Source organism: Melampsora larici-populina, assembly GCF_000204055.1.
Source record: "Melampsora larici-populina 98AG31 unplaced genomic scaffold MELLAscaffold_10, whole genome shotgun sequence".
NCBI classification, from domain to species: domain Eukaryota; kingdom Fungi; phylum Basidiomycota; class Pucciniomycetes; order Pucciniales; family Melampsoraceae; genus Melampsora; species Melampsora laricis-populina.
The window spans coordinates 482,673-507,810 of NW_006768774.1; the positions used below are offsets into that span (position 1 = coordinate 482,673).

General features: G+C 38.4%; 4 protein-coding genes across 4 annotated transcripts; 2 read left to right on the plus strand and 2 right to left on the minus strand.

Moving 5' to 3' along the window:
• Positions 1–6,133: 6,133 nt before the first annotated feature.
• Positions 6,134–7,657, plus strand: MELLADRAFT_104581 (uncharacterized protein; the record flags this gene model as incomplete). Its single annotated transcript, XM_007407675.1, has 5 exons — positions 6,134–6,202; positions 6,268–6,325; positions 6,845–7,162; positions 7,236–7,352; positions 7,422–7,657. The coding sequence occupies 5 exons, from the start codon at positions 6,134–6,136 to the stop codon at positions 7,655–7,657; spliced, it is 798 nt and encodes a 265-aa protein (XP_007407737.1).
• A 2,707-nt stretch (positions 7,658–10,364) lies between these two features.
• MELLADRAFT_104582 (uncharacterized protein) lies at positions 10,365–11,629 on the minus strand (the record flags this gene model as incomplete). Its single annotated transcript, XM_007407895.1, has 4 exons — positions 10,365–10,668; positions 10,912–10,955; positions 11,048–11,313; positions 11,392–11,629. The coding sequence occupies 4 exons, from the start codon at positions 11,627–11,629 to the stop codon at positions 10,365–10,367; spliced, it is 852 nt and encodes a 283-aa protein (XP_007407957.1).
• Positions 11,630–15,159: 3,530 nt separating this feature from the next.
• MELLADRAFT_104583 (Ulp1 protease) lies at positions 15,160–16,382 on the plus strand (the record flags this gene model as incomplete). Its single annotated transcript, XM_007407676.1, has 5 exons — positions 15,160–15,170; positions 15,251–15,475; positions 15,532–15,622; positions 16,000–16,243; positions 16,369–16,382. The coding sequence occupies 5 exons, from the start codon at positions 15,160–15,162 to the stop codon at positions 16,380–16,382; spliced, it is 585 nt and encodes a 194-aa protein (XP_007407738.1).
• Positions 16,383–23,408: 7,026 nt separating this feature from the next.
• On the minus strand, positions 23,409–24,331 carry MELLADRAFT_84293 (uncharacterized protein; the record flags this gene model as incomplete). The annotated part of the gene is made up of 4 exons (XM_007407894.1): positions 23,409–23,510; positions 23,581–23,727; positions 23,797–24,183; positions 24,260–24,331. The coding sequence occupies 4 exons, from the start codon at positions 24,329–24,331 to the stop codon at positions 23,409–23,411; spliced, it is 708 nt and encodes a 235-aa protein (XP_007407956.1).
• Between the last annotated feature and the right edge of the window lie 807 nt (positions 24,332–25,138).

Here is a 25,138-nt window from a genome sequence, read left to right on the forward strand (position 1 = left end):
TATTATTCATTTATCATTTATAGAGGTCAACCAAGGAGACACTATCATCAAATTGTAAAGACATTAGCAAATCTGCTGCCTCCAAAGTCTTACCCAATACCTCACATGAGAGATTAAGTAGTATTGAAAACACAATTCATATGTATGTCTTGCTCAATCTACAAACGTAATACCTGATTGAAGTTGAATGCTAACAAAGCTTGAACGCGCGCTATCCCGGTCATCAAAACAGCCAACCTGATCCCTCAATACCTGTAGTTCTCTCGGCTAGCCAAAATTCACATCTTACCGCGCAAACTCCATCCCAACATAGTTGTCGCACCTCGGCCAGCGGTTCCCCGATGTTGCTGTTGAGCAAGCGGCTCCGTTCTGAAATTCAAGGAGATAAAACTGAAACCAACCTGTGAAAATGACCATTGCAAGGCTGTAACTTTGACTGGTCAAAACTCACAGGTAGCCACATAAAAAGTGAAGGTTTTGTTGAGTATTATTTGAATTTGAGATTTCCCTTTCATGTGACTTTAATATTAATATGATTTGTGGGTCCCTTAAATATGAAATGATGTACTTTTCCAACTTTTTCCAGGAGCAGTGGTTTGGATTACCTCATTTTCCGGTTTTTTACATTGATCAAGCGATTCGAAGGCAAATCAACCAATCTGAACGTACCTTCAATCGATTTTTTCGATTTTCAAACGTCATCAAGTTGTTTTTGACCTCAATCTTAATGTTTCAATCCAAGTAAGTCTTTTATTCAGTTAGTTTAATATGTTAGCTCATTGTATAGAAGATACTAATAAACACTAAAAGGACTCAATTGTCTCTTTTTATGTTGCTTATCTTGAATGGCATCCGATTGATCAACAGGCAAATCAACCAGATCATCGATTTTAGAACATTTATCGAGTTGCCTTTAGATTTTGAGCGAGGGGTTTCACTACCAAAGTACAGGTCAACTTAATATAGTCATTGTTTCAATTACATTGCAAAAGATTAATAGAGTTAGTTTCTTATAATCTTTTACTTGAAATAGAGTTAGTTTCTTATAATCTTTTACTTGAAATCACATTGTATCAATCGATTTCAAGGCAAAAAGAAATCATTGGATTGTTTTCTTTTTCCTCCTAAGTGATGCTTCAATCGAAAATTGATTTCCTAGCTCACACATGTAAGCTCTTTGAATCAGATTGCTACCTCGCCCTTCTACTTTTTCAAGCTTTCACAAGTTTGATGTTTGAGAAAACTGACTGCTTAAAACTTTTATTTTCTTCTGATTTGATTGGGCTCTTGATTGAATGCTCCGTTGAGATTGCTCAATTGTCACCGCAATAATCATTTGATCAATCCACATCACTGCATCCACCACCTCCGGCGGTCTTGATGTCGAGAAGGGTAGAATGGTTGGAGTTTGGTGAGAGAAAGGCTGAGAAAGGTCTTTTCCAAAAAATCTTCTTCCGCTCATTAAAAACATCAGCAGCCCTCAGCAGCCCTAAGTAGCCTAAGCTATTTGGAAGCCTGTTCAGCTCCAAACTCATCACGATTTGATTCTCACACTATTCCTTGTGAGTTTTGATTAATTTTAAACATACAACAAGTCATTGACATTTCTGTCCATACGGTGGGACCAAGTGCTCAACAACGAACTTACAAATCAAGTGTTCAATTGCCACCATCTCGAAAACCTTGGTTTCAAGAGCTCAGTTTAAAGTGTTAGAAGATGGAGTCAATTTGCTCGCCATCAATCACCAGACAAGGAATTAAATCAAAAAATGAAGAATTAAATAAGATTAGATCATTTAAAGTCTTAAAAAACAAGGGAGAATCAACCATTGGAAAAAGTATATGGTCATTACCACCAAAAGATTCATGAAGCATTTTGATGTTTGTCAGTTCTTGTGATTTTTACTTCTTTATCAATATCATTTGCTCACAATTTGGGAACTCTAGCTCCAGGATTCATAATGGAAAAACTTGTCATTGTATAAGTTCTCAAAAACTGATGGGGCATATTTGCTTTCAAATTTATTTGTAATAAGGTCTCCAGGGATACATTGCAGCTCCACACTCAGCCCCTTTGTCAAGCAAGTCATACATTTAATGAAGGGTCAAGCTCTTCAATGAGAAATGTGAGCTGATGAAGTCAAAACCTTTGAGGATCATATAGTGATTGAGCCAAGGCTTTTGGTGCAAGTCATGATGATATTTCCATAGCATTAGATGACCTTCAATTTCATCATTGTGTCGAACTCAGCAAGTTTGATTCAAATCAAACGATTTTTGCTTCATTCCTCCTGATGGAGAATTTGAGTTGATGGGGTAAGACAAGCGTCCCCTTTTAATATTTGCTTAACCAATACTGAACCAATATTTCATGACTCTTTGGTGGATTGATAGATATTGATCTACTACTAATGTACAATTAACATTTAGAGTCAAGGATCAATGAGTTTGTGGTTGTATATATAGTTCCCCTTGAGACTTGATCACCTGATGACTGATCAAATCTGAATGAAGATTGTCATGACTGATCAATTCTTGATTGAAATGGTCAGACTTGATGTTTGTAATAGATTAGAATCAAGTGACTGGGAAAATATACAAGTCAGAAACCCCTGGCTGGGGTCTGTTCTGATTGTATTCAATTCATGGACTTCCTTTGAAGAGGCAAATTACAATTATATTCAGAGGCCCATATGGTTATGCAGTTGCATTATTCACACAACCATGATTAGAGTAAGACCACAAAAAGGCAGTTGAACAGATAAACATGAAAAGAAAGAAAAATGCCAATGAGGTAGGATAAAGGTGTACAGCTACAAGAAAGGAAATACAATTACATAACAAAACATCAAAAAAGTAAGTTTGGGTTTTCATGAATCATAACTATATATAAAGTTGTTTTTACTTGATTTGATTTTTTGACTTGGTTCAATTCTTTGACTTGATTTTGGTTAATTAAACTTATTGGTTTACGTAGTTTTTCAATTGATTAGATTTAATGAAGGATTTTTAGGTGATGGTGATGGATCAAGTGGATGAACTTGAACTTGAGTTCATGTGTTGATCAAAAGGGTTGGATTATACATAGTAGAATGAAATAAAGGAAATATATTTATGTAAAACAAAGGGAGTCAGAAGGTCTGAGGAATATCTTGAGGCTCAATCCCTTCTGATCAGTCAATCATGAATCTCTTAATCTTTGCTGACTCCTGAGTGGCACACTCAGTAGTGGAACCAACTCAAAGTACGGTTGAAAAAAGTCGGAGCAAATCAAGACATTCTACCCCTCTTGATGTCAAGAACGGAGGTGGTGGATGCAGTGCATATTCATCCACATATACACTTCTCATTGTATCTATCAGCATGGAATTTCAACAAAAGGCAATCATAATACTACAAAGACCTTTTTTTGGTCCAGGGGATATTGAATAAAATGAACAACAACTGTTTCTTCCTGGAGCTCATTGATTCCAAGTTGTGAAATCCAAAGGTCTGTTCTGTTCTGTTCTGTTTGGATTTTACCGTGGCTTCTGAAAGTCTTACTTACTTGAAAAAATGACTTCTCACCATGCCCTTTCTTTTATTCATTAATCTGATGGTCATTATTCTGGAAATCACAGCACTCCAGACCAATTTTCATTGTTCCATCTTGAACCTTAATCTCTGTTTTTCAGACCATGAACTTCAAGATTTTCACAGAAGGAAAAGACAAGACTATATTTACCAAAATCAATGTGTCTTTCATTGTCATTATATTCAAATCACAACCCTTCATTGGTCTTCAATACATAGATTGGTTAGTCTATTTGCTAAATTGTCTCAAGCATTCAAATGAAATGAAAAAAGAATTTGCAAAACAAAAACTTATGGTTAAGTCAAATCAAACAAAATTATCAAAGGCATAAACAAAGCAGTAGCTATATGTTTTGATCTATGAGGATGGAATCATGATTCTCATATAGAATAGATAAAAAACCCTCTGTTTGTAATTTTGAAGTCCATGTTTTTAGTTCTGTGTGTATGAGTGAACAAGATTGATGTACATCTTTGAGCTCATTCAGCAGATTTCCATTCTGGGTGAATTCTTTGTAGTTCAAATGAATCCAAGGTATGATACACAATCAATCTGATATGAACAAATTGATCAACAAATATAGTACCATTGGACTATTTATTCAAGTTTGGATTCCAATGATTTATTATTAAACAAATCGTAGAAGAATGTGATTTGAAAATGATTTTCCATTATAAACAGAGATAGCAGGCACTCTATGACAAGCAATGCTGTTACACCACAAGAATTAATTAGTTCAAAACCCTGTTGAACCAAATTTTGCTGTCTGGGTTAGAAATTTTCTCCAATCAAGAATGTTTATTGCAATACATTTGCAATACATTGGCCAATTTCCCTCAAGCGGTACCCTGTTGGCCCCATGTATACAGCTTCATCATACAACAACAATCCCAATGATAACCAATCAACCATCTTTCCTTTGGCATGCATCCTCAGATCCTCTATACATTGGTCAATCTGTGGTGAATGATGTTGAAAGGAGTTGCTGTTGGATGATGTATCTGTACATACACGGAGCTAGCAGAGTACCGCTCCAGGTAAATTGGCAAACATATTGCACACAAGTTGTGAACAAAATTCACAATTTGAAGAAATTTTGAACCTGGACAAGGACATTTGGCACAATTGGGTTTTGAACTAATTAATTCTTGTGGTGTTACCAATAAAGGTTTGAAACTCATCATGTTGAAGAAATGTTGTAAGCTGAAGATTTCTAATATTGAAATTCACATATGTGGTTCCCTCAAGTCTTTTCCTCATCTCTATGTGATATAATCTTTCTCATACTTTGGATTCATTTTAGCACTTTTTTTCAAAATCCATAGTGAAAGAACTGCACATGTCAATAGAGGTTTAGCTTTTTTGCTTGAGTAATCTTATAACTAGCGTAGCCTATGGCAGCATGTGCAGATTGATCTAAGATGAGACCTTTGTATGAGTGCAGTGCCCGCCGCTCAATTTGACTAGTATCTTTAAAGACCCATCAATGTTAATATAAACTGTTCTCCTTTTCTGACAGGTTGACTTACAACCAATTTATTCAAAAAAAAGGAACATATTCAAAAAGAAGATTCAAATTTATCATCTGATTTCAAAACTGATGTATTACTAGTTAAACTACTTGGTAGGTGAAACTTTATTAAAACGTTTCTTCCTAGTTTCCATGCCTATCCATCACGTCATTGTACCCATTGTTCTTCCATGAACAAGGCTATTGCTTTGTTGTACCTTTCTTTATCTATTGTGTATAATGGAAAGAAATCGACTACAATCATCCATTAGTAAACGAGGTATTATAAATAAACACTAACGATCGCCCGTTTGTAAACGAGTTGTTATAAATTAACACTAATTATCTTCCCTTCAAAAACGAGGTGTTAGTATTCAGAACACTCTTCCCGTAAAGATACAAGGTGTTAAACACAATCAACTTTTCTGATCCGTCAAGTAGAAGAGGTACAATGATTACAACTCTTTCCGTAAATATATAAAGGGGTAAACACTATTGGTTTTTCTATTCCATCAATTGATGAGGTATAATAATTGATAAACAATCATTTATGTACCGTTTCTTAAATTTCTATTAACATATACTGATAGTCACTAACATAGAGACTAACAAATGTGTCCAATCTTTATAATCTTTGCAGACAAACCTACATGATACAATGAAATAAAGAAGGCAGTATTCAATAACGATGCAGACTTTGCAGAAAAAAAATCAACAAAGCGGAATAGCATCAAACATAGTTTCAGAGATAAGACTTTCATGAAGTAGTCTTAGCTTACCCAGCCATTGTCAGCAAGCAAATCTCTTATATTCCTACATGAACAGAGATAATGACCATACCTTTCTTTACAGATTCAGTTGTTATATATGAAATTTGCTTTGGTTCAAGTCATCATGAGTAAAAGAAACTTACCAGAATGCTTGATTATCCTGATTGATGACTGGACTGTCAAATTTTTTTAAAAAAAACTCACTTAGGAAGTGATGTTTCCACCAAACAAGACTCACACCACGAGTTGGCCCTGGTCTGCCCGGGCCTGAAAAAAGCCATGGGTTTGTATTCCAGTCCTCAATTATTGGCTCATTCTAAAATTCAAATCGGCCCGTGTTCTCATCCAGTAAGTGGCTCATTCTCTATTCAACCACATCTTACTAACTATATCATCTCATCCATTCATCCCAGGTTAACACTATAGCTCTCACCAATTCACTGACCTATCTTTCACTAGGTTTAGCCAATGGTACTGTCATCCTTTATCGTCACTTGGATCAAGCTTTAGTCTCCAATGCTTCAATCCCTCATCACTCCTCTCTTACCTAAACCAAAAGTGGTGTAGGATGTTGGTCAACTTTTGGGAAAGTATTATATCTTTTTTGATTTTCTAACCGCTTTGGCATTTGCTCAGAGTCAAATGCATCTAGAAAGCAAACACACACTTTGAATCATCATGAACCTTGAATCATTCGGCTTGTTAAACGTCCCTTGTCCTGCTCTCCACTTCCCACAACCTTTTCAACACTCGACCTTTATATTTTTTTCACTCTCAATATACCTTGCAACATTTAGGAAACCTATCTCTACCTATATCTCCAACAACTCAACCACTTCAACTCAAACCATGAAATGCTAGAAGACTTAACCCGCACTCGACTCAGTCACCGCCGAAAGATATTGACTGATGCAATTCCTGCCTTACGAGAGAAGCTTGGCACAGGTTCCAACAAAGCTGTGAATTGGATTGACAATCAAATTTGAAAAGTACGTAGAGGATTGGATTCAGAAAGTGATGATTTGGGTTCACTCTGGGGTACATCATTTGAGATTTATCCAGATGAACCTTTAGGACCAGCCACTGCTTTGGCTGAAGGATATGTTCCTTTAAGTCAATTTCATTCGCAAAAACGTTTGACTGATCTTACTAATAGGAACCATACCATTCAAGCTGATCACGTTTTCAGTCTAGATCAATGTAATCTTGATGAGACACAACCGCTTATTGAATCCGAGACATCAAACATGGTCCCACCCAGCACTCCTCGTACAATCAAAGGGCCAAGGAAGCGAAGGCAGAAAACACGTATGTTCACTCTTATACTTAATATGTTTTTCCAGAGAATCTTTATACTGATCTTTTGTCTTCAACTTTTTAGTAGATCCCAAAGAACCACGTAGGTTGCTTGCACCAGTTGAGCTCTATGACAGACCATGGTCAGGTTTGATAACAGATGATTCTCAAAGCTTACTTGGCACGTCCGGTGATCCGCACAGTAAGTATGAAGATCACTCATCTAATCCAAAACTGACTTTATCTATGAGAAAAGCTTTTCAATTTCCAGCTCGTCGACCACCTAAACAGTCCAAAACTGATCTTTCAACATATACTCCTTTAACTAGACTTCAAAATTGGTACAACAAGCCTAAGGAATCAAACTTTGGTTTTGGTGCTTCAAATCAACGGGACACTGAGAAGACGTTTGGATCAACGTTTAAAAATCCTTCTTGTCATGCTACTGCACCTTCTCAATGTAAATTGAGCTTCCGAGTGCTCCTTCCACATCCTTGGGACTGTTGATATTGTTCAAATATATTTTAACAGATGCTTGACTTCAATAAGTTGCTCTCCACCTTCCAATTCACCGTTATTGGCTAAACCGTAAAATCCTATTGATTCACTCTCTTCAATTTTTATGTAGTTCACTCTTTCGTATCTTTCTGCTGATGAGCATTCTAGTTTTTGAATAATTGTATATATTTCACTATGTGCTTTTTATTTTCAGAAGTGCTTTTTCAATCTTGAAAAAACTTGATGATCCGGGTATCATTCTTTTCAATCCACTGATCGTGTTCCACAAGTCCTAAACTGATCTCTGAATCAGTACCAAGTGCTCCACTAAGATACTCATCCTGACTTACTCTTGACTGTGGCTCCTGTAAGAATTCAAGAATCAGTGGACAAGGGACCCACGTCTTTCAGGGAACTTCATCCATTTCATGCGTACTGATGATTTGATTGGTCAAATCAATCTCTACTATTCAAGTCTATTCTTTACAGTTAGTCAATTAAACAAATTGACTTGAGGGCAAAACTTTCAAACTCAATGACTATTTCTTGAGCGTACCACCTTCATCCAAAAGAGATTTCTGAAAAATTAACCTGGACTTCCTGGGTTTTCTATTCCTTACACTACTGGTTCCAATTCCTAGAATTGAATTTGTCATATAGAACTCAGCACTTTTTTTATTCATGTGAACATGTAGAAAGTTGACTATATATGTATGACTCATGAGTGACAGTGTGATTACTTTGAAGTTGATGATCAATGAGGCATTCAACTTCCAACCTTACTTCAAACCACATATCTCAATCGAAAAAAGAAACTTATCACAATACCATTTGGATCACTTGCCAACATGGCGATTGTACATTTGTATTGAATGATTTGATGCGATTGAAATGATTCACTCGCATGTCATCCAAGCGATTGAAGGGATTCACTCGGATGTCATCAAAGCGATTGGAACCTTTCATCGCTCGACTTCAATGTGATTTGAAGGATTTAATCGCTTGAGGTTTGTGTCGGTCAGTCACCTGAGCGATTTTAAGTCGCATATGTGATTAAATCACTGAGCTTGCCACGTGATTTAAAGTTGCTGAGCAACTTCATCGCTTTCACACATGCGATATAACATCGCAAGATGTGTTTCATTGCTGGATCATCAAGCGATATAAATTTGCATTTTTATTCTCGCGCCTTGGAAAAATGCAATAAATCATCGCCGGTTTCAAAGCGTTTTGTACGGGCATACGTGTATGCGAGGCAAAAATGTTGGTGGTGTTACTTCAGGACCCGAGATGAGTAGATTGATGGAAATTGGTGATTGAAACATAGATGGAGACAATGGAGAAGAAGAAGAGCAAGTCAATAGCTGATGATCTCAATAGAAATTTGGATTGAGAGACAAAAGAACAATGAGATACAGTCCAGAGCGGATGGATCAGATGGACATTGAGAACACTAAGATGGGCTGGATAACTAATTATGTGGTCAATAGAGATTGATAGAAATATAAATGTAGAATAAAACAGGAAAGAACACAAAGATGAGATGAATAACTGTTGAAGCTCTTGATAGATATTTATTGAATGTACAGTCCCCTCCAAGTGGTTTACGTAATCATTCAAGTTCTGCAGCGGCGGGGCCGGGGCCTGTCGCGAACCCGATGATTACAAATCCTAGGCGTGGGGACGTGTAGAATAAAACACAAAAGAATAAGATAAAGTCAAGAGCTGATGAGTCGGATGGATATTGAGAACACTAAGACGAGATGGATAACTATCTAATGTGGTCAACAGCCAATGAGTCAAGTTGGATTGATATTTTATTGGAGAATGAAAATTCAAACTCAATTGATTATCATTCAACACAATAATTGATTGAGACCTGTTAAATCACTAGGTTGCTATAGATTGTGATCTTTTTTGCAGCCCAAGGACTTTGGACTTCTTTGAAGTAGACACAGGTGGAAATGGATGATCCCTACTCTCAAGCAGAGAGTATATTGTTTCTTGTAAATAGTTTTTCAGTGTGAAGTAGAAATGTCTCCCAAAGGGTATATTTTGAGTAAAGATTCAATCCACAACACTCATTATCAAGATTCAGAACGGCTGAGTTTGAAGTGAAAACAAAAATCATCTCCAACACACATTTAACTGGTTTGATAACTCTGAGTCTTCATCATTGAACAATTCAAAAAAACATAATAAAACGTGACTCCTAGCAGAGCAGTAGCAAAAAATTGTGCAGGTCCATCTCATAGTGTCCCTGCCAGCTCTACTCACATATATACTTCAAAGACTGGCATGTTACTGATCTGACACTTGATTTGGTTTGTTTATCAATGAACCTGATTTCAAGATTGGGGCTTCCTTGTAGCCTGCCGTCTGATCCATCCGTGAGAAACTTGCAAGGTCTTTGACATTGTAGCTGTCTATTTAGTCTTACAATATGTGGTCCGCTAGGCGCCAAGGGATCTGTATGCTTCACATGTGATAGCTCTCAAGGGATCTATAGGGCCCTATCAATCAAGTCTAATCATAGAATTCATTTTTAATTACATGTACATAGGTTTGGAGATATGATCAATGTCACATATGAACTGATAATAGCTATAGTACAAATGTCAACCGGTTCAGATGATGGTTGTGTGACCACAAGTGCGGTTTTTTTCGTTTGGGTAGGGGTTGAACATTGCCTGGGAGAGCTGAGGTGATTTCCAGGCTATGGTACAAATGGACAGTTTGATAGTAATTTGTGCAAATTAGGTTGATGAATAGGTGAAGATTGATTGGGATGTTCTGCTTGACGCTTCACGCAAAAGTTGTCAAAATCAAGTTTGATGGTGTGGGCCAAGTTCCAGTGCAGGATCTCATGCTGACCCCAATCATTGAACAAAGTTGAAAACCCATGGTCATAGACATCCTGGTTGATGCCTTCCGCAAAGAGAGCTTTAGTCAGAAAAACATTGATCAAGTCTTGAGTTCTTTGCCATACTGTCTTGGTGATGGGTTTGTTTACAAGGAGCCTGTTCAAAAGGATCATAAACTGTAAGAGTTTTGTCTTGGTGATATCTCTCTTGAAGTCTTGCAGGCATGACATCAAAGGCTGTATGCCACTGGCTAGAAAGTGGAGAGAGGTGAGGAGCCTTCTGGTTCCAATGTGGTGTTGAATATCTCCGTGGCATTTTTGAATTTTTGTCTGGATTGTTCAGATTCAGAAGGAAATTCAAGCTGCCTGAGAGCACAGCGGATTGATGCACCACCTGCACCTGCCGCATAACACCTCATGATCAGGACATCCAGGGATTTGAGGCTATTGTTTGTACATGGATTGTCAAGCTTGAGTTCCATGTTGCTGGGCTGCATGTGCTGATAGTATGCAAAACAACTGATGGTGTAATTGACCTTCACAGAGATCTCAGTGTGTTCAGTCAGGTTAGGCAGCGGAGGCTTTGGATTGGCTTCCGAGCCAATGAAGTGCACTGCAGCATAGATATCTGGCTTTGAATTGTTGAGGGAATATGGAACATCTCTAGTACGCTGAGTGAAGTTGTCTTTGCCATAATCTGAGACTGTACCCTGCGGCTTTTTCATAAGGTTGATGTGGTTGAAATTGAACAAGTCATCTTGTTGGTAACTTGAATCTGCTCCAGGTTGGAATATTACTTTAGCTGAGACAAACAGACCAAGAGACTGTCAACCAAAAACTGATGACAAGAGCGGTCAAAGGAAGTGTGGTGGGTGCTCACTAGTCTCATCATAAACCTGTGCCTTCAGCATCATCTGCTTGTTTCTGAAGTACCCCAGTCCAGGTCTTCCAACCTCTACATTACTGTATACCTTGCTTCCCAGAGATTGAGGGCCTAGTCCTCTTAGAAATAATATTTTCCTTATCACATCATGCATTTGCCTGCACTCATCCACATCGAGCACTCCCCTGTGGCCTGCTTTGGTGGATATGTCACGGTGTTCACAGTCATTCCACATAGTGAGCTTGTTGGTGTCAGGAACCAAAGGCGAAGTGGGACTGTTTTGGTTTCTTGCAGAAACCGTCTTTTGTTGCTTGGAGTTTGGTGGTTTTTGGAAGGCTGCTTATGATCAGACTGCTTGGCAATCTATACTGTTTCTTCTTCACTGTTCCTCCAGCTTCCAGCCAGGCAATCTGGTCATGTTACATGGTCAGGATCATGTTTCAAATGAAGGTCAATGGGTGAAATCAACAGGGCTCTTACCATTTCTTACACTCTCCAAGACCTTGATTGTCTGCTTATACTGATTCACAATGAATGAGGTCATTTTCTGCTGAGCCAGCTGTTGTATGTGACAATGTATCTGTTCTTGGAGTGTAGCAGCATAGCTCTCTGGAAGCAGTCTCACATGAGAATCTGCAGACAACACCGCAAGCGCTACGCAACGCAATGGATTTCAACCTATTTCCATTGCGTTGCGCAGTCGGCACATTATTACGCTACACAACCACTCCGCAATGGGGTGTTTTTTTTCTAACTCACCGTTGCGTAGCGGTCGGGCAAATATTGCGGAAAATGCGCAATATTGCCCTGTTTCCGCAATATTTGCCCTAAATAACCGTCAAAAACCAACCGCAATTGCGGTGCGGGTTTCTGAGCAGGAGGTTTTTTGAACCCGGATTGCGGAGCGCTGGCACCGCACTACATTGCGTTGCTATTGCGGCGCCCAAAAGCGCTACGCAACCGCACCGCAACTGCAACATAGTGCGGTGCTCTTGCGGTATTGCTGCAGATTCCGCGAGAAAGATGGAGTTCTTTCAGATTTGTCAACCTGAAACCAAAGAAAGTCTGAGCATGCACATACCTTCATCAGCTGACACTTGATCTTTGCTTTCCTTCTGACTGGTGGACTGCATGATGATGATGATCCAAGTAAAACCTTCAATTCACAATGTGTAACAGTTGATCAAAATGATGTGGACAAAAATCATCATCATCATCATCATCACCCTTGAATTGTCTTTAGAATTCTTACACAAAGCATCCATTTTTCTCATCGCTCAATTGGACATTGCCTCACCCTGCTCATGAGTGCTCAAGTGACTCAAATTGGGTCATCTATTCAAGTGGATGAGGGTTTAGCAAAGAAGATGGCTAATTATTTTAAACCAAGAACTGATCACCAATTTCAAGAAATCAAACAAAGGTGCATCAGAAGAGCTCTTAGAGATTGGTGTCAGCTCTGCTCCTATGGTGTGGTCAATGATGATGGATATGGAAGCTTTGGGCAAGATGACACAGAGGTGGGAGAGTTTGTTGGGCGGGGCTTGTCGTAAGACTATTGAACATGTTTTATTGAATCAACTCTCAAAAGCACGAGAGAGGAAGACAACCTTTGCTTCAAGGGCAAATCAAGGTGTACATTATTCTTTTGGGAAGCAAAGACCCTCCTCAACATACACTACAATCTTAACGGCCCTTTTGTACTACCAGCATCTTGAATTCATTCCCAGTAATTTCCCAACCACAAATATGGTATGTGATAATATCATCAACTATGTGTTTTTGTACAAAACACGTCTTCAAGATGAAGAATATATAACCATTCAACATATTCAGAATGTAAATTCATTCAATGTTTTTTTATCCTTATTGATTTTGAATCAAGGATCTAATTTGTCAAAATGTAATAGAACTGTTCAGTATATGAGCACCATCCATTGAAAGTTCATATTGTGATTGATATATGTGGAACGGAAATGAGTACATATTTTTTCGATGACCACCACATAGGCTATATATACCTGAGGCTCAATCTTTGGAGTCACTTGGCCAAGCTGGGCATTCTGATTATCTTATTCAAAGTTGATTGGCTTGTTCAGAGCAATTTGCTCCAATGCTTCCAGTGCACATCCCTTTTCTTTCTCTCTTTCTTCATTTTTCTCTTTCTCTGCACCCCCTCCTGTCCATCCTTGTCTCCAACTTTTCCTTTGACTTTCCCTTTGACCTTTTCATCAGCTTTTTCTTCAACTTTCTCTCTGTTTCTTGTGTCCATTCCCTATGTAGTTCCCTTCCACTCCCCTCATTCTTCTTTTTGTATTCCCTGTTGCTTTTGGTTCCTTTTGCTTATCAGTTCAAGCAGTCCAAATTCCACATTCAATTGGAATTTTGATCTCCTTGTATTTCTTGTCTACAATTTCATTTGTATTCTCAGACTTTTGCTTGTTTCCAATCTTGTTTGTCTGTACATCCTTTGCTTCCTTGTCTTTGATCTCCTGAACCACATCCTCAACCTATACATTGTTCAATGTCAAATCTATCATGTGTCTCTCTTTTTTTACTGCCCTCATCATCATTAATTTGCCTCATATTTGTATTCCCATCAGCATGATCAATCTTAGTCCCAACCTGTTTTCTTGATTCATGTGGCCTATCATCATCCTCAGCTCACCTTTTCTCTTCCTTTCCTGTTGTTTGTTTTCAGTGTACATTCTCCTCCCTTATCCTGTCCCTCTTTGCAATGTATCACTAGAAGTATATGAACAAAACATACGGTATGATATGTTCAATGTGCCAAGCAAGAAAAGACCACAACAGAAAGGCAAATTCAAAAATTAAAAAATTAAGACTGCTGAATGCTTGATTGGGTATATGTTTGACAGATGTAATATCCTCAGCATAATCAGAACTTTCTTGGCAACATATAACACCAGGAAATTTTTTGAGCTTTATCAATCAACTTTCCTGAGTTAGATATCATGGATTTGGACCCGGGGTGTTTGCCAAATGTATCTCATTTTTGGGTATCATTCCACCAAAACAATCTCAACACCATTGTCAACTTCATTGAAAAGGCAGGGAAAGGCATCAAATTATATGAGTATATTCCCATCTGCACCACACCCCTCAACAGCATGGTCTTACCCAACAACACAGGCTCTGGGATATTCCAAAGCTTGATGGAGTCAGTAGAGAGTATCTCCATTGAATTCCTGTGCAACATCTTTGAAAATCTGCGCTCAGTCATCTTCCCAAATTTACAAGTGCTCCGGTGTAAGCATCTGAATTCTTCTGGTATGCCAACCTGTTTAAAATGGGCAATATTTGAAAACATCAAAGTGCTTATTATGAATGACACCAATAATTGTGCCCTGTGGCAAGCAGTTCTATGAGAGTTGGTAAATGTCAACAAGTCTCCCATTTTTAACAATGTGGAGCATTTGATCTTTATTACTGGAGATTTCAGAAGCCCTGGAGAAACAGACTTGGCAACTGGGTTTAGACAACATTGGATCAGTTCTGACTCTAGGCCAGAGATAACACACTCTGACATAGACACAATCCATTGAAATTGATGTTGACCTCCTGAGGTTTGATACAGCATTTGAAAACGACAAGGCGCAAGCTTCCAATTTGACTGCTCATCAAGTGTTGGTGATCAACTTGTGCTGTGTTTCAGAGTTTCGCCATGCTCAGCTCAGAGAAAGGAACAAATTGTGCTTTGTCATTCTGATCTGAAGTGTTTGATGAAAGAAACAGAATGACATAATGACACACTGGTTAGTTTTGGATTAAGGTCAACTCATCAAACAAGAATGTCCCACTAACACCATTAATGTTTGTGCATGTGAATCATTAGTTGGCATTGTCAACAGATTCTTCAAAGCAATCCAAACCTCATGGATTCAGTTTATATGTTCACTACTCAGTTTTTCCGGGAACTCACAAATGAGCATATGAAGGCTTTGAAAAGATCAGATGATACTACAACCCAATCTGAACTTATATATGAAAGCTTGCGGAATTGGACAAAGGGCGATGACATTTTTACAAAGGATTTTGTGATCATGCCAATCTGTGAAAAGTATGTGCTTGATCTGAACGCTTTCTTATTTAGATCTGATCATGTTTTTGTTTCAGTCACCATTGGTACTCTTTTATGATTGTGAATACCGGGAAATTGTTGGATTGGTCTCAATCCACGTCTTTGGCTGTCTCAATGGATATGTCAGTTGATGTTGGATTGCCTCCACAATATGAATGTCACTGAGATGGTCCATCTCAGCCTGCACGTCTTGACCTTCAACTGTTTAAATCACATTCACCATGGAACCACCAAGACAATGCTTCTGGACTTTTTTCTAGAAGCAAATAACAAAAGACAAACAAATTTTGCTTTGTCCATTGTGGAAACATCAAGCAGATACATGTACCTGTACCTACTCAACCTAATTTTAACAATTGTGGCCTGTACCTCGTCCACTTGGTTAAAATGTTTGTCACACATTGAGCCAAGATGTTGAAGTGGATTCACGTAAGTGTCAGATTCATCTTTCCAACTGCACGTTAACTAAAATCATGTATCATCTGTGGCTTTTTTTGAGGTAGGAATATTCCCAGCAAATTTTAAATGATACTGGGATGTATACTTTACGGGAAGTGAATCTCCTCAAAGAGGCCAGAAAAACCCTGGCACAGACGGCCCAGGATTGTATTCTCAAATGCAACCAACAGAAAGTCAAAACACAAATGCCCAACTGCAAGAATCTTTCAACAACTAAAATGGAAGTCTACAGGGCCAAAAGCAAAATCAGCCTAACCTTTCCAACCAAGGATGCAGTTGCTGCTGGAGGTATGTGTTGCCTTTTGAGGTGACTAGTAACTATGCCGGCATGCCCACAACAGGGGAACTCCACTACCTCCCTCAACAACCACCCGAGATTTACACATGTGTAAATCTCGGGTGGTTGTTAATAGTAATTGATTATTAAACGTACTTTTAAATCACTTTCTACATCAAACTATTCGTGTGAAACACGGGATCTTTTCACTGCTTAACTGTATACCAACATGAAAGCAACACAGTCATTGCACCAAGATGTAAGTATTTCCACACATAAGCCTCAAAAAAACCAATGGTTTAACTTTTTTCTATTACAACAAACATTATTAAGCTCTAATCAAGTGCACCAGAGCAGGAAAGCACTCGTAAGCTGCAGTAAGACGTGTGAAATACGCCTCCACCTCCAGAAACCCATCCTCATCAACTGCCTCTATTATCAAATGCTTTAAATTTTGTGTTGTACCAAGTTCTTGGGACGCTCCATCCACAAACCATATGAAATGTTCTAAACCGTTCACCGCTAAACTGCACGCAGAAAAAACCATCAGGACGTGTTTGTATATGCTGTTACAGTGAGCGTAGAGCCTTACCTGCTTGAAAATTGGCCACCGGCATCCTGTAAGTGGACCTCGCCTCTGTCCAAAACGTTTAGTTCAAAAGGCATATGATTGATACGTGTGCCACGTTTTACATGAAATACCTTTGCTCTCCAACAACCTACAGTCTTGATGCGTAGTTCGTCCACGTTGAATAAGCCATGGCTTTGACTTCTTCGCTCCTTAAAAAAACATTTAATTCTTTCGCTGTCCCGTTGTTTTACATTTTCAACAACCAACTTCTTGATGTCGCTGGTTTTAGTAGGATAACGACCCGCATAATGTAACAGTGCTAAAAATCCTGTGAGTACACTGTCGCAATATCTGGCAAGAGCACCTCGGAACCAGCTGAAATTACTACGTTAATTAATTATAATTTGGTTATTGCACAAATTCACGTACATCAACATTTGCTCCGCCATTCCCGCCTTGTCTACATACCAAAAAATATTGTTGTTTTTAATCCCACCTCTTCTCCCTAATTGAAATTGCATCCTGGTTACTCAAAGTCGCTTCACACCCCGAGCCATTATTGCCTCGCAACGCCGCAAATGGTTTTATACAGGAATAATAGATGGTGATATCGATGGGTGACCTTGGTGGTAAGATGTGTATTAGATGATGTGTTACAAGATATGAAGAGGTCTTTCTAAAAGTGAGATATTAAAAATGAGCGACTCTGGCTCTTCTCCCCGCCCTTTAACCTTGCGTCGAAATGTTCACTTTATTGTATGCAGGATTGTGCCATGTTGTGTCATTGTTCTCTTACCAAATTCGGCTTCCACCAAAAGCACTTTGGACTGAGCCCAGAGTATTGCCCTGAATTAGCTTTATATTGTCCGATCTCAGTTATACTTTTACTAATCAGGCGAACATAGTTGTGTTCTTCTTAGTAGTTCAGCATCTTTTTTTTCCTGACTCCTACGTCTTTTTTCAACCTCGCCATATCTTTCACTGTCGTTAATTACAACGACCACCCTTCATCCACTCACCCAATATTTCCATCATCTTCGCCTTCATTAACCCAATAATCTCCACATTAGTGCGTCAAGCCCTTAGTCATAACATTTTTGAAGGTCACAATATTCCTAAACCAAACCTCAATGGCTAATCCAATCCCAGAAGATCTCTTGAAGAAAATTTGGGAGGACATTGACTCTAGTAAGCTCTAACTTCAACTATTCCTGAGTCATTGTGCTAATTATTTGCAGATGTTCCAATTTTGAGCAGACCAACAACATTAAATGGTTCATGCATTAACGTGCCGGATGCTGTTAAATACTATTTTTGGGCATACGTACCTCAAGTTGGACTTGCTCGTATTACCATTGTAAACATCACCCATTTTGGCTCTCCTCCTAGGACTTAAGTAATGCCTACTTTACTCGTCATCAACTATTAGCTCTTCTCTGTGTTGTAATTGCAGTCCCTTTAGTCTTCTTACAAGACAGTCCACGTTGCTTCAGATTAAAATTCAAAAGATAACTTTATGTAGTTATAACTTCAACCTACCTCAATTTTCACTTATGGTGAGGCAGTAGCTTATTCACCGTGTTACAAAATTTCATTGTTTTCTTGTACACATAGGTCCTGTCCTCCAAGGTTCATGAAGCCATAGTTTACTTTTCACAATGAAAATTAGCAGTCCATATTCCTGAAAGCGAGTACTGGTATTGTTGACCAATTGCAGACTAGTGATTTGGCTCGTCCAGATGCCAACGTATCAATTTATACATTCAGCAATACCACCGGCCCTTCAACCCCTGTTCCTTCTCTCATCATGATTAACTTCAGGGTTGTTGTTTGTTATTCTAAAACACAAGAGGGTGTACGACATAACATAACAATTCCATAGAAATATGATTACAAGCGCTTTTATAGACTGGCAACTTATGACACACTATTGTTTTAAGAGACAATTCAACCCCCATCATGTTCTGTGACTTTTATACAGACATTGGGTCAATAGCTGCTTCCAGTTCAAGTGCCGTGAAAGTGCACTGGGATACCAAATTCCTGTACGTTGGCTGAACAAACGGTAATCTAGGTAGTGCGGCTCCATCAAAGTCAAACAAAACCACTTCCACACCTATGTATGTAGTCAGTAAGCTACAATTACACCCATTCAAGTTAAATCTCACTTACGACTTGGATGCGGGATAATATGCCCACCTTCAACTCGAGAAGCCAAGCAACTTGCTTGCTCTGTACCAAATTTTGGATGATGAACAAAAAATCTGGGGACAAATGCATAAGGATAGTTATACCGCAAGGAAACAAAACAAGTTTTGTTGGTCGTGTATCTATTATTCACCATTAGTGTGGTTCTTGGTATAAGCGAGCTTGACTAACTTACATATACAAAAATGGTAGTAAACTGTGTCAAGGAAGTGAGAGTTTTGAAAATATCTGCTAACGACCGCCAGTCCACGAAATACCGGCATGTTGATTCACAGAGTTGGCAGAATACGGATGAACAAATTATTGTCTGAATTTGTGTTTAGGATGTGAATGTGAAGTTGAGGATACCTCATTAATTTCTTCATCAATACTTGAAAGATTTCATTTTATATAAGGACAATGAGTTAGAAGTTCCGTTTTGATCCTTGGACCCTTTTCCAACTAAGGCCAATGCATGGTGTTTTCCATTTGATTATTGTTGATGTGCTTGTTCTGGAAAAGGCTTACATGTAAAAAGCAACGGCAAACCACGTGAGAAGTCAAAGTAGGCGTAACATGGAGCCACTGTCAACAAAGACATACAAATGTGTCATTATCTCCTAATCAAAATTCCTTTTATTAAATCTAGGTCCCTTATTGTTACAATTTTAGCGTAGTCAATAATTTTTGGCGGTTGACCTCACGTCATTGTTTAACTTACCGTCTCCTCCCTTTATCCTATCGCGGCATACAAAGCTCATTTCTATATTGTTGCTTTTCACGTTATCTTTTTTGTGTTTGTTCTCGTGAAACACACTGATGGCTTCGAGATTTCCTACATAAGGATATGGTGTATAAGGGGACAGACTCAATTCTCACATAATTAGATTCAGTCAAGTCGTTCATTACCATTCCAGTTTACACATTACTTCATTCTAAAACAATCCCACGTGAATCATCAGGTTTCCCACCACATATTAGAAGTAATTCAAAACTTTCTGAGCACAGGTAAGCACCCCCACCACTTTACAACTGCCCCAGTTGCTGATCAAATTATTGTAGTTGTTATGCCGCCAGATAAACCTTCCACCATAACTGGTTCTTATCACGACACAGTGGAAGACCTATTTTATTGCTTTTGGGCTTTGTATTCTGGAGCTAACCTTCCCAAAATTTACATTGTCTTTGTCCGACCAATATCACAGATCCCTGAATCCATCCTTAACCTTAGTGACTTACATCATCTCAACATTTCTCCTATTATTTACATATGATACACACTGGTCTTATGTGTCAAATTATCCATTAAAGTATTGCAGAAAACTTGTGAAGCCCACTCAGTCAAAGTTACCTGAAACCTCCATTCTCCTCGCATGTCAGACAATCATAGAGTATTTTGGTTTCACATTGAAGCAAGTAACTCCCCACCGTAGTGTAGAAGATTCACTACTCCATGTGTCTCTTGGTTATTAGTTACGTGAATCAAACTCACTCTACCCACTGCATCCCTCAAGCACAAATAGACTGCAGAAAGTCAGTAGCCGTAGTCATATACATTTCACAGGTTTCTTATAATCCCACTCAACTTGTGTTGGCTAGCTTGTATTATAGTCTTTGCTTCTCTTTCTAAGTCAGATCTACCGCTTCAATCTCCTAATAAAGTATGACCACAGTGATACATTAGTCTGTTTCATAACGCATCTATTATTCAAGTGATTATCTAACGCACACGTTTATTTGTGTTACATTACTATTGTTAAGTCACACTTTGTGTTAGATTTACTTACGTGGTAGAAAAATATTGCATGCTTTTGTGCTAACTATAGAGTAATGGTTTGGCAAATTTGGATTAAGATGGTTTGTATAAAAAGATCTTCAGTTTCATGACAAACTCCTCAAATACGGCCAAATATGTACCTGCTTGTGAAATTGTTCCACTTCTCTTTCTCACAAGTTATGCCTTTCATTTATGTGTTCCAATGTAACCTACGTTTTGACAACTTGGCGATATAAGACAAAACTTGTTAAGGTACCACGTTCCTATATGTTGAACTCAAAGAGTTTAACTACTCAACGCAACAAGTGTTACATTTTCAAAACTATTCCTGGTGACTTGTGCCCTGTGCTACACAATTCTCGTAGAGTTTTTTCCTTGTCAAGGAATGATGCTGTTACACTTTTATAAGCTTCAGTCCACCCCTAACAAAAATCATCTATTCCCTACTTTTTTAACATTTATGTCAAACTTAAAATAATAAGGTCAGCTTATAGGATTCCTATGAACCCATGTTCTTCCGCAATAAAACAACTGCTGTGAAACCCCAATGACCTAAATGGTGGTAGCAATACCGAAAAGACGGCTACCTGTGTCATTAATTGTTTGGCACAGGCAATCCCATCTCTATTTTCCCAATGTTACGTACGAAGGAAATGAACACACTAAGTAAAATCCAGGCTACATTGAAATTAGACTCATTGTGTATTTATAATTTCAAACAGTCAGGAAAACCAATACTCAGTTAACACCTAATTGAGTATCATTAAACATCATAAGAACAAACATTACGAAAAATACAATTATGTAGAAGCACAACAGACAATTAAACTATCAAAACGCAAGCTACGTAGTACCAATCATCATACTGTAGTATGTTCCACCCTATTCCTTCAAAATATTTTTGCATCCTTTGGTCAGTACGAGAAGTAAAAACCAACTAAAACAATAAACGCTCAGAGACTACGCTTACATTTAGTCCAAGGCTTGTTTTAAAACCACGTTCCTCGTCGTTGGTTTGGTTGCGGTTGTCAAAAGAGACATAATAGTTTCCTTTAGAGATTTGCAGAGAGATAAGGCAACATATAGTTGGCCGTGCAAAAAGACTGAATCAGGTAGTAAGACTCCAACTCTGTCTAAACTTTGTCCCTGTGATTTGTTAATTGTCAAACAAAAAGCTTCAGCAATCGGGAATTGTTGTCTGCTGAATTTCACCGCTAAAACTTTGTCGGGCGTGTGAATAAGCCATATCTTTGGTAGCATTACAACTCCCCCAATTTTCAGTCCCAAAATTACTCTGCAGTATAATACTTTATCTTGAAAATCGGTGATTAAAATTCTTGTTCCGTTGCATAAACCATTGGCAACATTTATATTTCATAGTAGAATGATGGGTAAACCTTGTTGTATGTTGATTTTGTGCTCGGGAAAGTTGTTGATTGAGGCACTATTTAAAAACTCCTCTCCGATAGGTTCAAAAGAATGTTCATCTAACACGTTCAGAGACCGCACGACAGGACCTCTCACAATTTGAGGCATCTGTTCCGTGATTTGTCCAATAATGAAAAAGAGGTAAGTTTAGGAAAGTATGTTGATAAGTAAAACTTTTGTTGGTGGGTGATTGAGAATGTTGATAGTTGGTTTAGAAATTTCATAGAAGCTTGAAAAATTCCTGGTAGATGGTTGGGAATTGTATATTAAAGATGTAGCAGTTTGAAGGGGATATGAGCGACTTCAGGTAATATAACAATTCAAGTCACCATGTAGTGGGTATGTCTGGAACAGGCATATTGTAAGTGTGCTTTTGAAAAGCTCTAAGACAATATATCTACTCAAACGGTCAATCGATTGTTGTTTGTACTTTATCATTGCTGTGCTATTAAATTGGATTGATAAGTCGAAACAGGTCCGTTAACAAGGTTGGGTGTGACCCACCTAGACACTTTTGGTTCTAAGTGTTGGCTTTAACATTCCGTTTTACATTTCAGTCGGGAGTATCACAACGAATATAATGGAGCGCAGCTGAACTCATGTTACTTGTAGATTTTACAAGCTGTAAAAGTTATTTCAAAGGACTTATAAACTGGTCAAGTTAATGTGTCAATCTGGGACACAAGTAAAAGAATTTCCGGTAGGAACAATGGGGGTGGGACAAGTCAATGCACAGGTAGTGGATTGCCTGTGAGGTATAAGGCATTGGTTCAAACATTGATTATTTGACCCGGAGGAAAAGCGACAAACAAATGATCAGATACATCATGCAGATGGTAAACACATGATAGAACATTGTATTCTCAATTACGCCATTGTAGCCTTGAGCTGGATAAGCACATTTTGGGACGATGTAGAAAAATTGATATGATTCATTAAGGCAAGTATACAAAACAAGTAAAGAACAGGAAAATAGCAAGCACAAAATGGTTGATAATAATAAATTTAAATGTGATTGACCATATCTGTTTGACTTAAGTTGATTTCTTCCCCCTTTTCAAACTCTTACCAATGGTAATTTCGGATTCTTCAAATGTACCATTGGCAGCCGTCTCTGACAATATTTTTGCTTTTTTGAAACTAAAGAAAGGTACAGAAGACAATCGGTCAACGCAAGGTGACACAAAATGAGTCTTTAAACTGACAATTTTCCTCAGGCCCTCCCGGCTGGCGTTAAGATGGTGTCTTCGGACTTGACGGCCGGGGAAGACAATTTGTCAGTTTCGCGTCCATTGGTCAAATTGATACCTGTGACCTATGTGTGAAGAAAAACCATGTTATAAGAAACCAAACACAGAGTTACAAAGTCAAGATAATAAACTAACATCAACAATAAAGCAATTGTTATCAGGATCGTAATCGACGATGTACCCATTGACAACAGCCTCCCGGTTGACTTGAAATAGGGGCTGAATCAATAATAAATTTTGAACAGGTCTGATGTAGTAGGCGACCTTAAATATTACCATTTCCTTGGTGTGAAATTGGGACGGCATAAATCAATGAAGATTCACAAAAGAAAGGATAGAAAGATGACAAACGGCATTATTGTAGTTGCTATGTTCAACAACGGCAACTACGGTAGGCTTGTCAAAGGCCTCCTCTTGAATGGTATGTCTTTTGGTGATGAGACCCAGCCCGGTAACAGCAGTTTTATCAGCAAGGGAATCCTGAACATCTTTGGAAGTGTTAACAAGCATCACATGATCAACTTCGTAATTCAACATTGGAAGAGTATCTTCCAAGTTGCGAGCAATCATGTGTGATTTCAAAACATATACACCGTCCGCTTGAAGTAGGCTGGCATTGTTTGCGTATGATGAAACTTTGACTTGGTACTCGAGGGGGTTTGTTCCTGAAAGACCTTTACATACAATAGAACTGTGGGCATTGCGGAGAGGATAGTTTGCGCTCAAATCTGTGGGCAACTATAGTGTTAAAGAAACGGAGGAATTGAATAAGGATAGGACAAAGCACAAAATGAAGGTGAGGAAAGATGCTGACAACTTCATAAACATCTAGTGGACCTGAGACGTTCAAGGTGCGAGCTTTGATTTTGTTGCTGGAAGACAACATTGAATTTGACTGAACAGAAGTTGTAAAATGGAGTTTGAGAGGAAAGGAAGAGGCAATTTGAAATCAAAGAGAGGTGGTGAATTCGAAAATTCCGGACAGTGCAGTATGAGTTTGATGCAAGGAAGGAGATTGGCAACAAAAGGACAAAAATTGTGTCAAATATGGCCAAATTTATAGTGTAGAACACAAGACTCGTAACAAGCGATGACGACAAAAGGCACTCCAAATGAATTGAAAAGAACGATAAAGACCAAAAGCATTACAAAAAGAACCAAAAGCTACAATAAAGCCCTGAGACGCCCCAGATGTTGGAGTGTGTGGTATGAAAAGCATAACATTCGATGAACTGTGCATTTGAACACAATAAAGGTCGAAAGGGGAACCCCAAATAGATCGTCAATGGAGTTAATGTGTACATCTTCAGTGAGTAAATGCACACAAAAGTGCATGGTAGCTCAAACAATAGCAAGAAAGTGCTTGTGAAAGCAACATTGAATGTTTGATACCAAGGGTCACAGGTGCTCGAGAATCCAATAGTTTTGGGAAGAGAAGTTACTCAAAAAGACAGGTTGCGTACTGATAGGCCGGGAGGTCACACCGGGAATTCAGGAACAAAAGGCAGTGAAGCAGACTTTTCAAAAGCGGTATTGACAGTAGGATAAAAGAAAAAATGAAAAGATGAGTAGTTGAAAAGGAGGAGGAGGCAAATTAAAAAAAAAAAAGGAACATCAAGTACAAACAGTACACATACCCGACACAAAAAAAGCAGTACTGAACTAATGAAGCCACAACTCATGCGAGTACCTT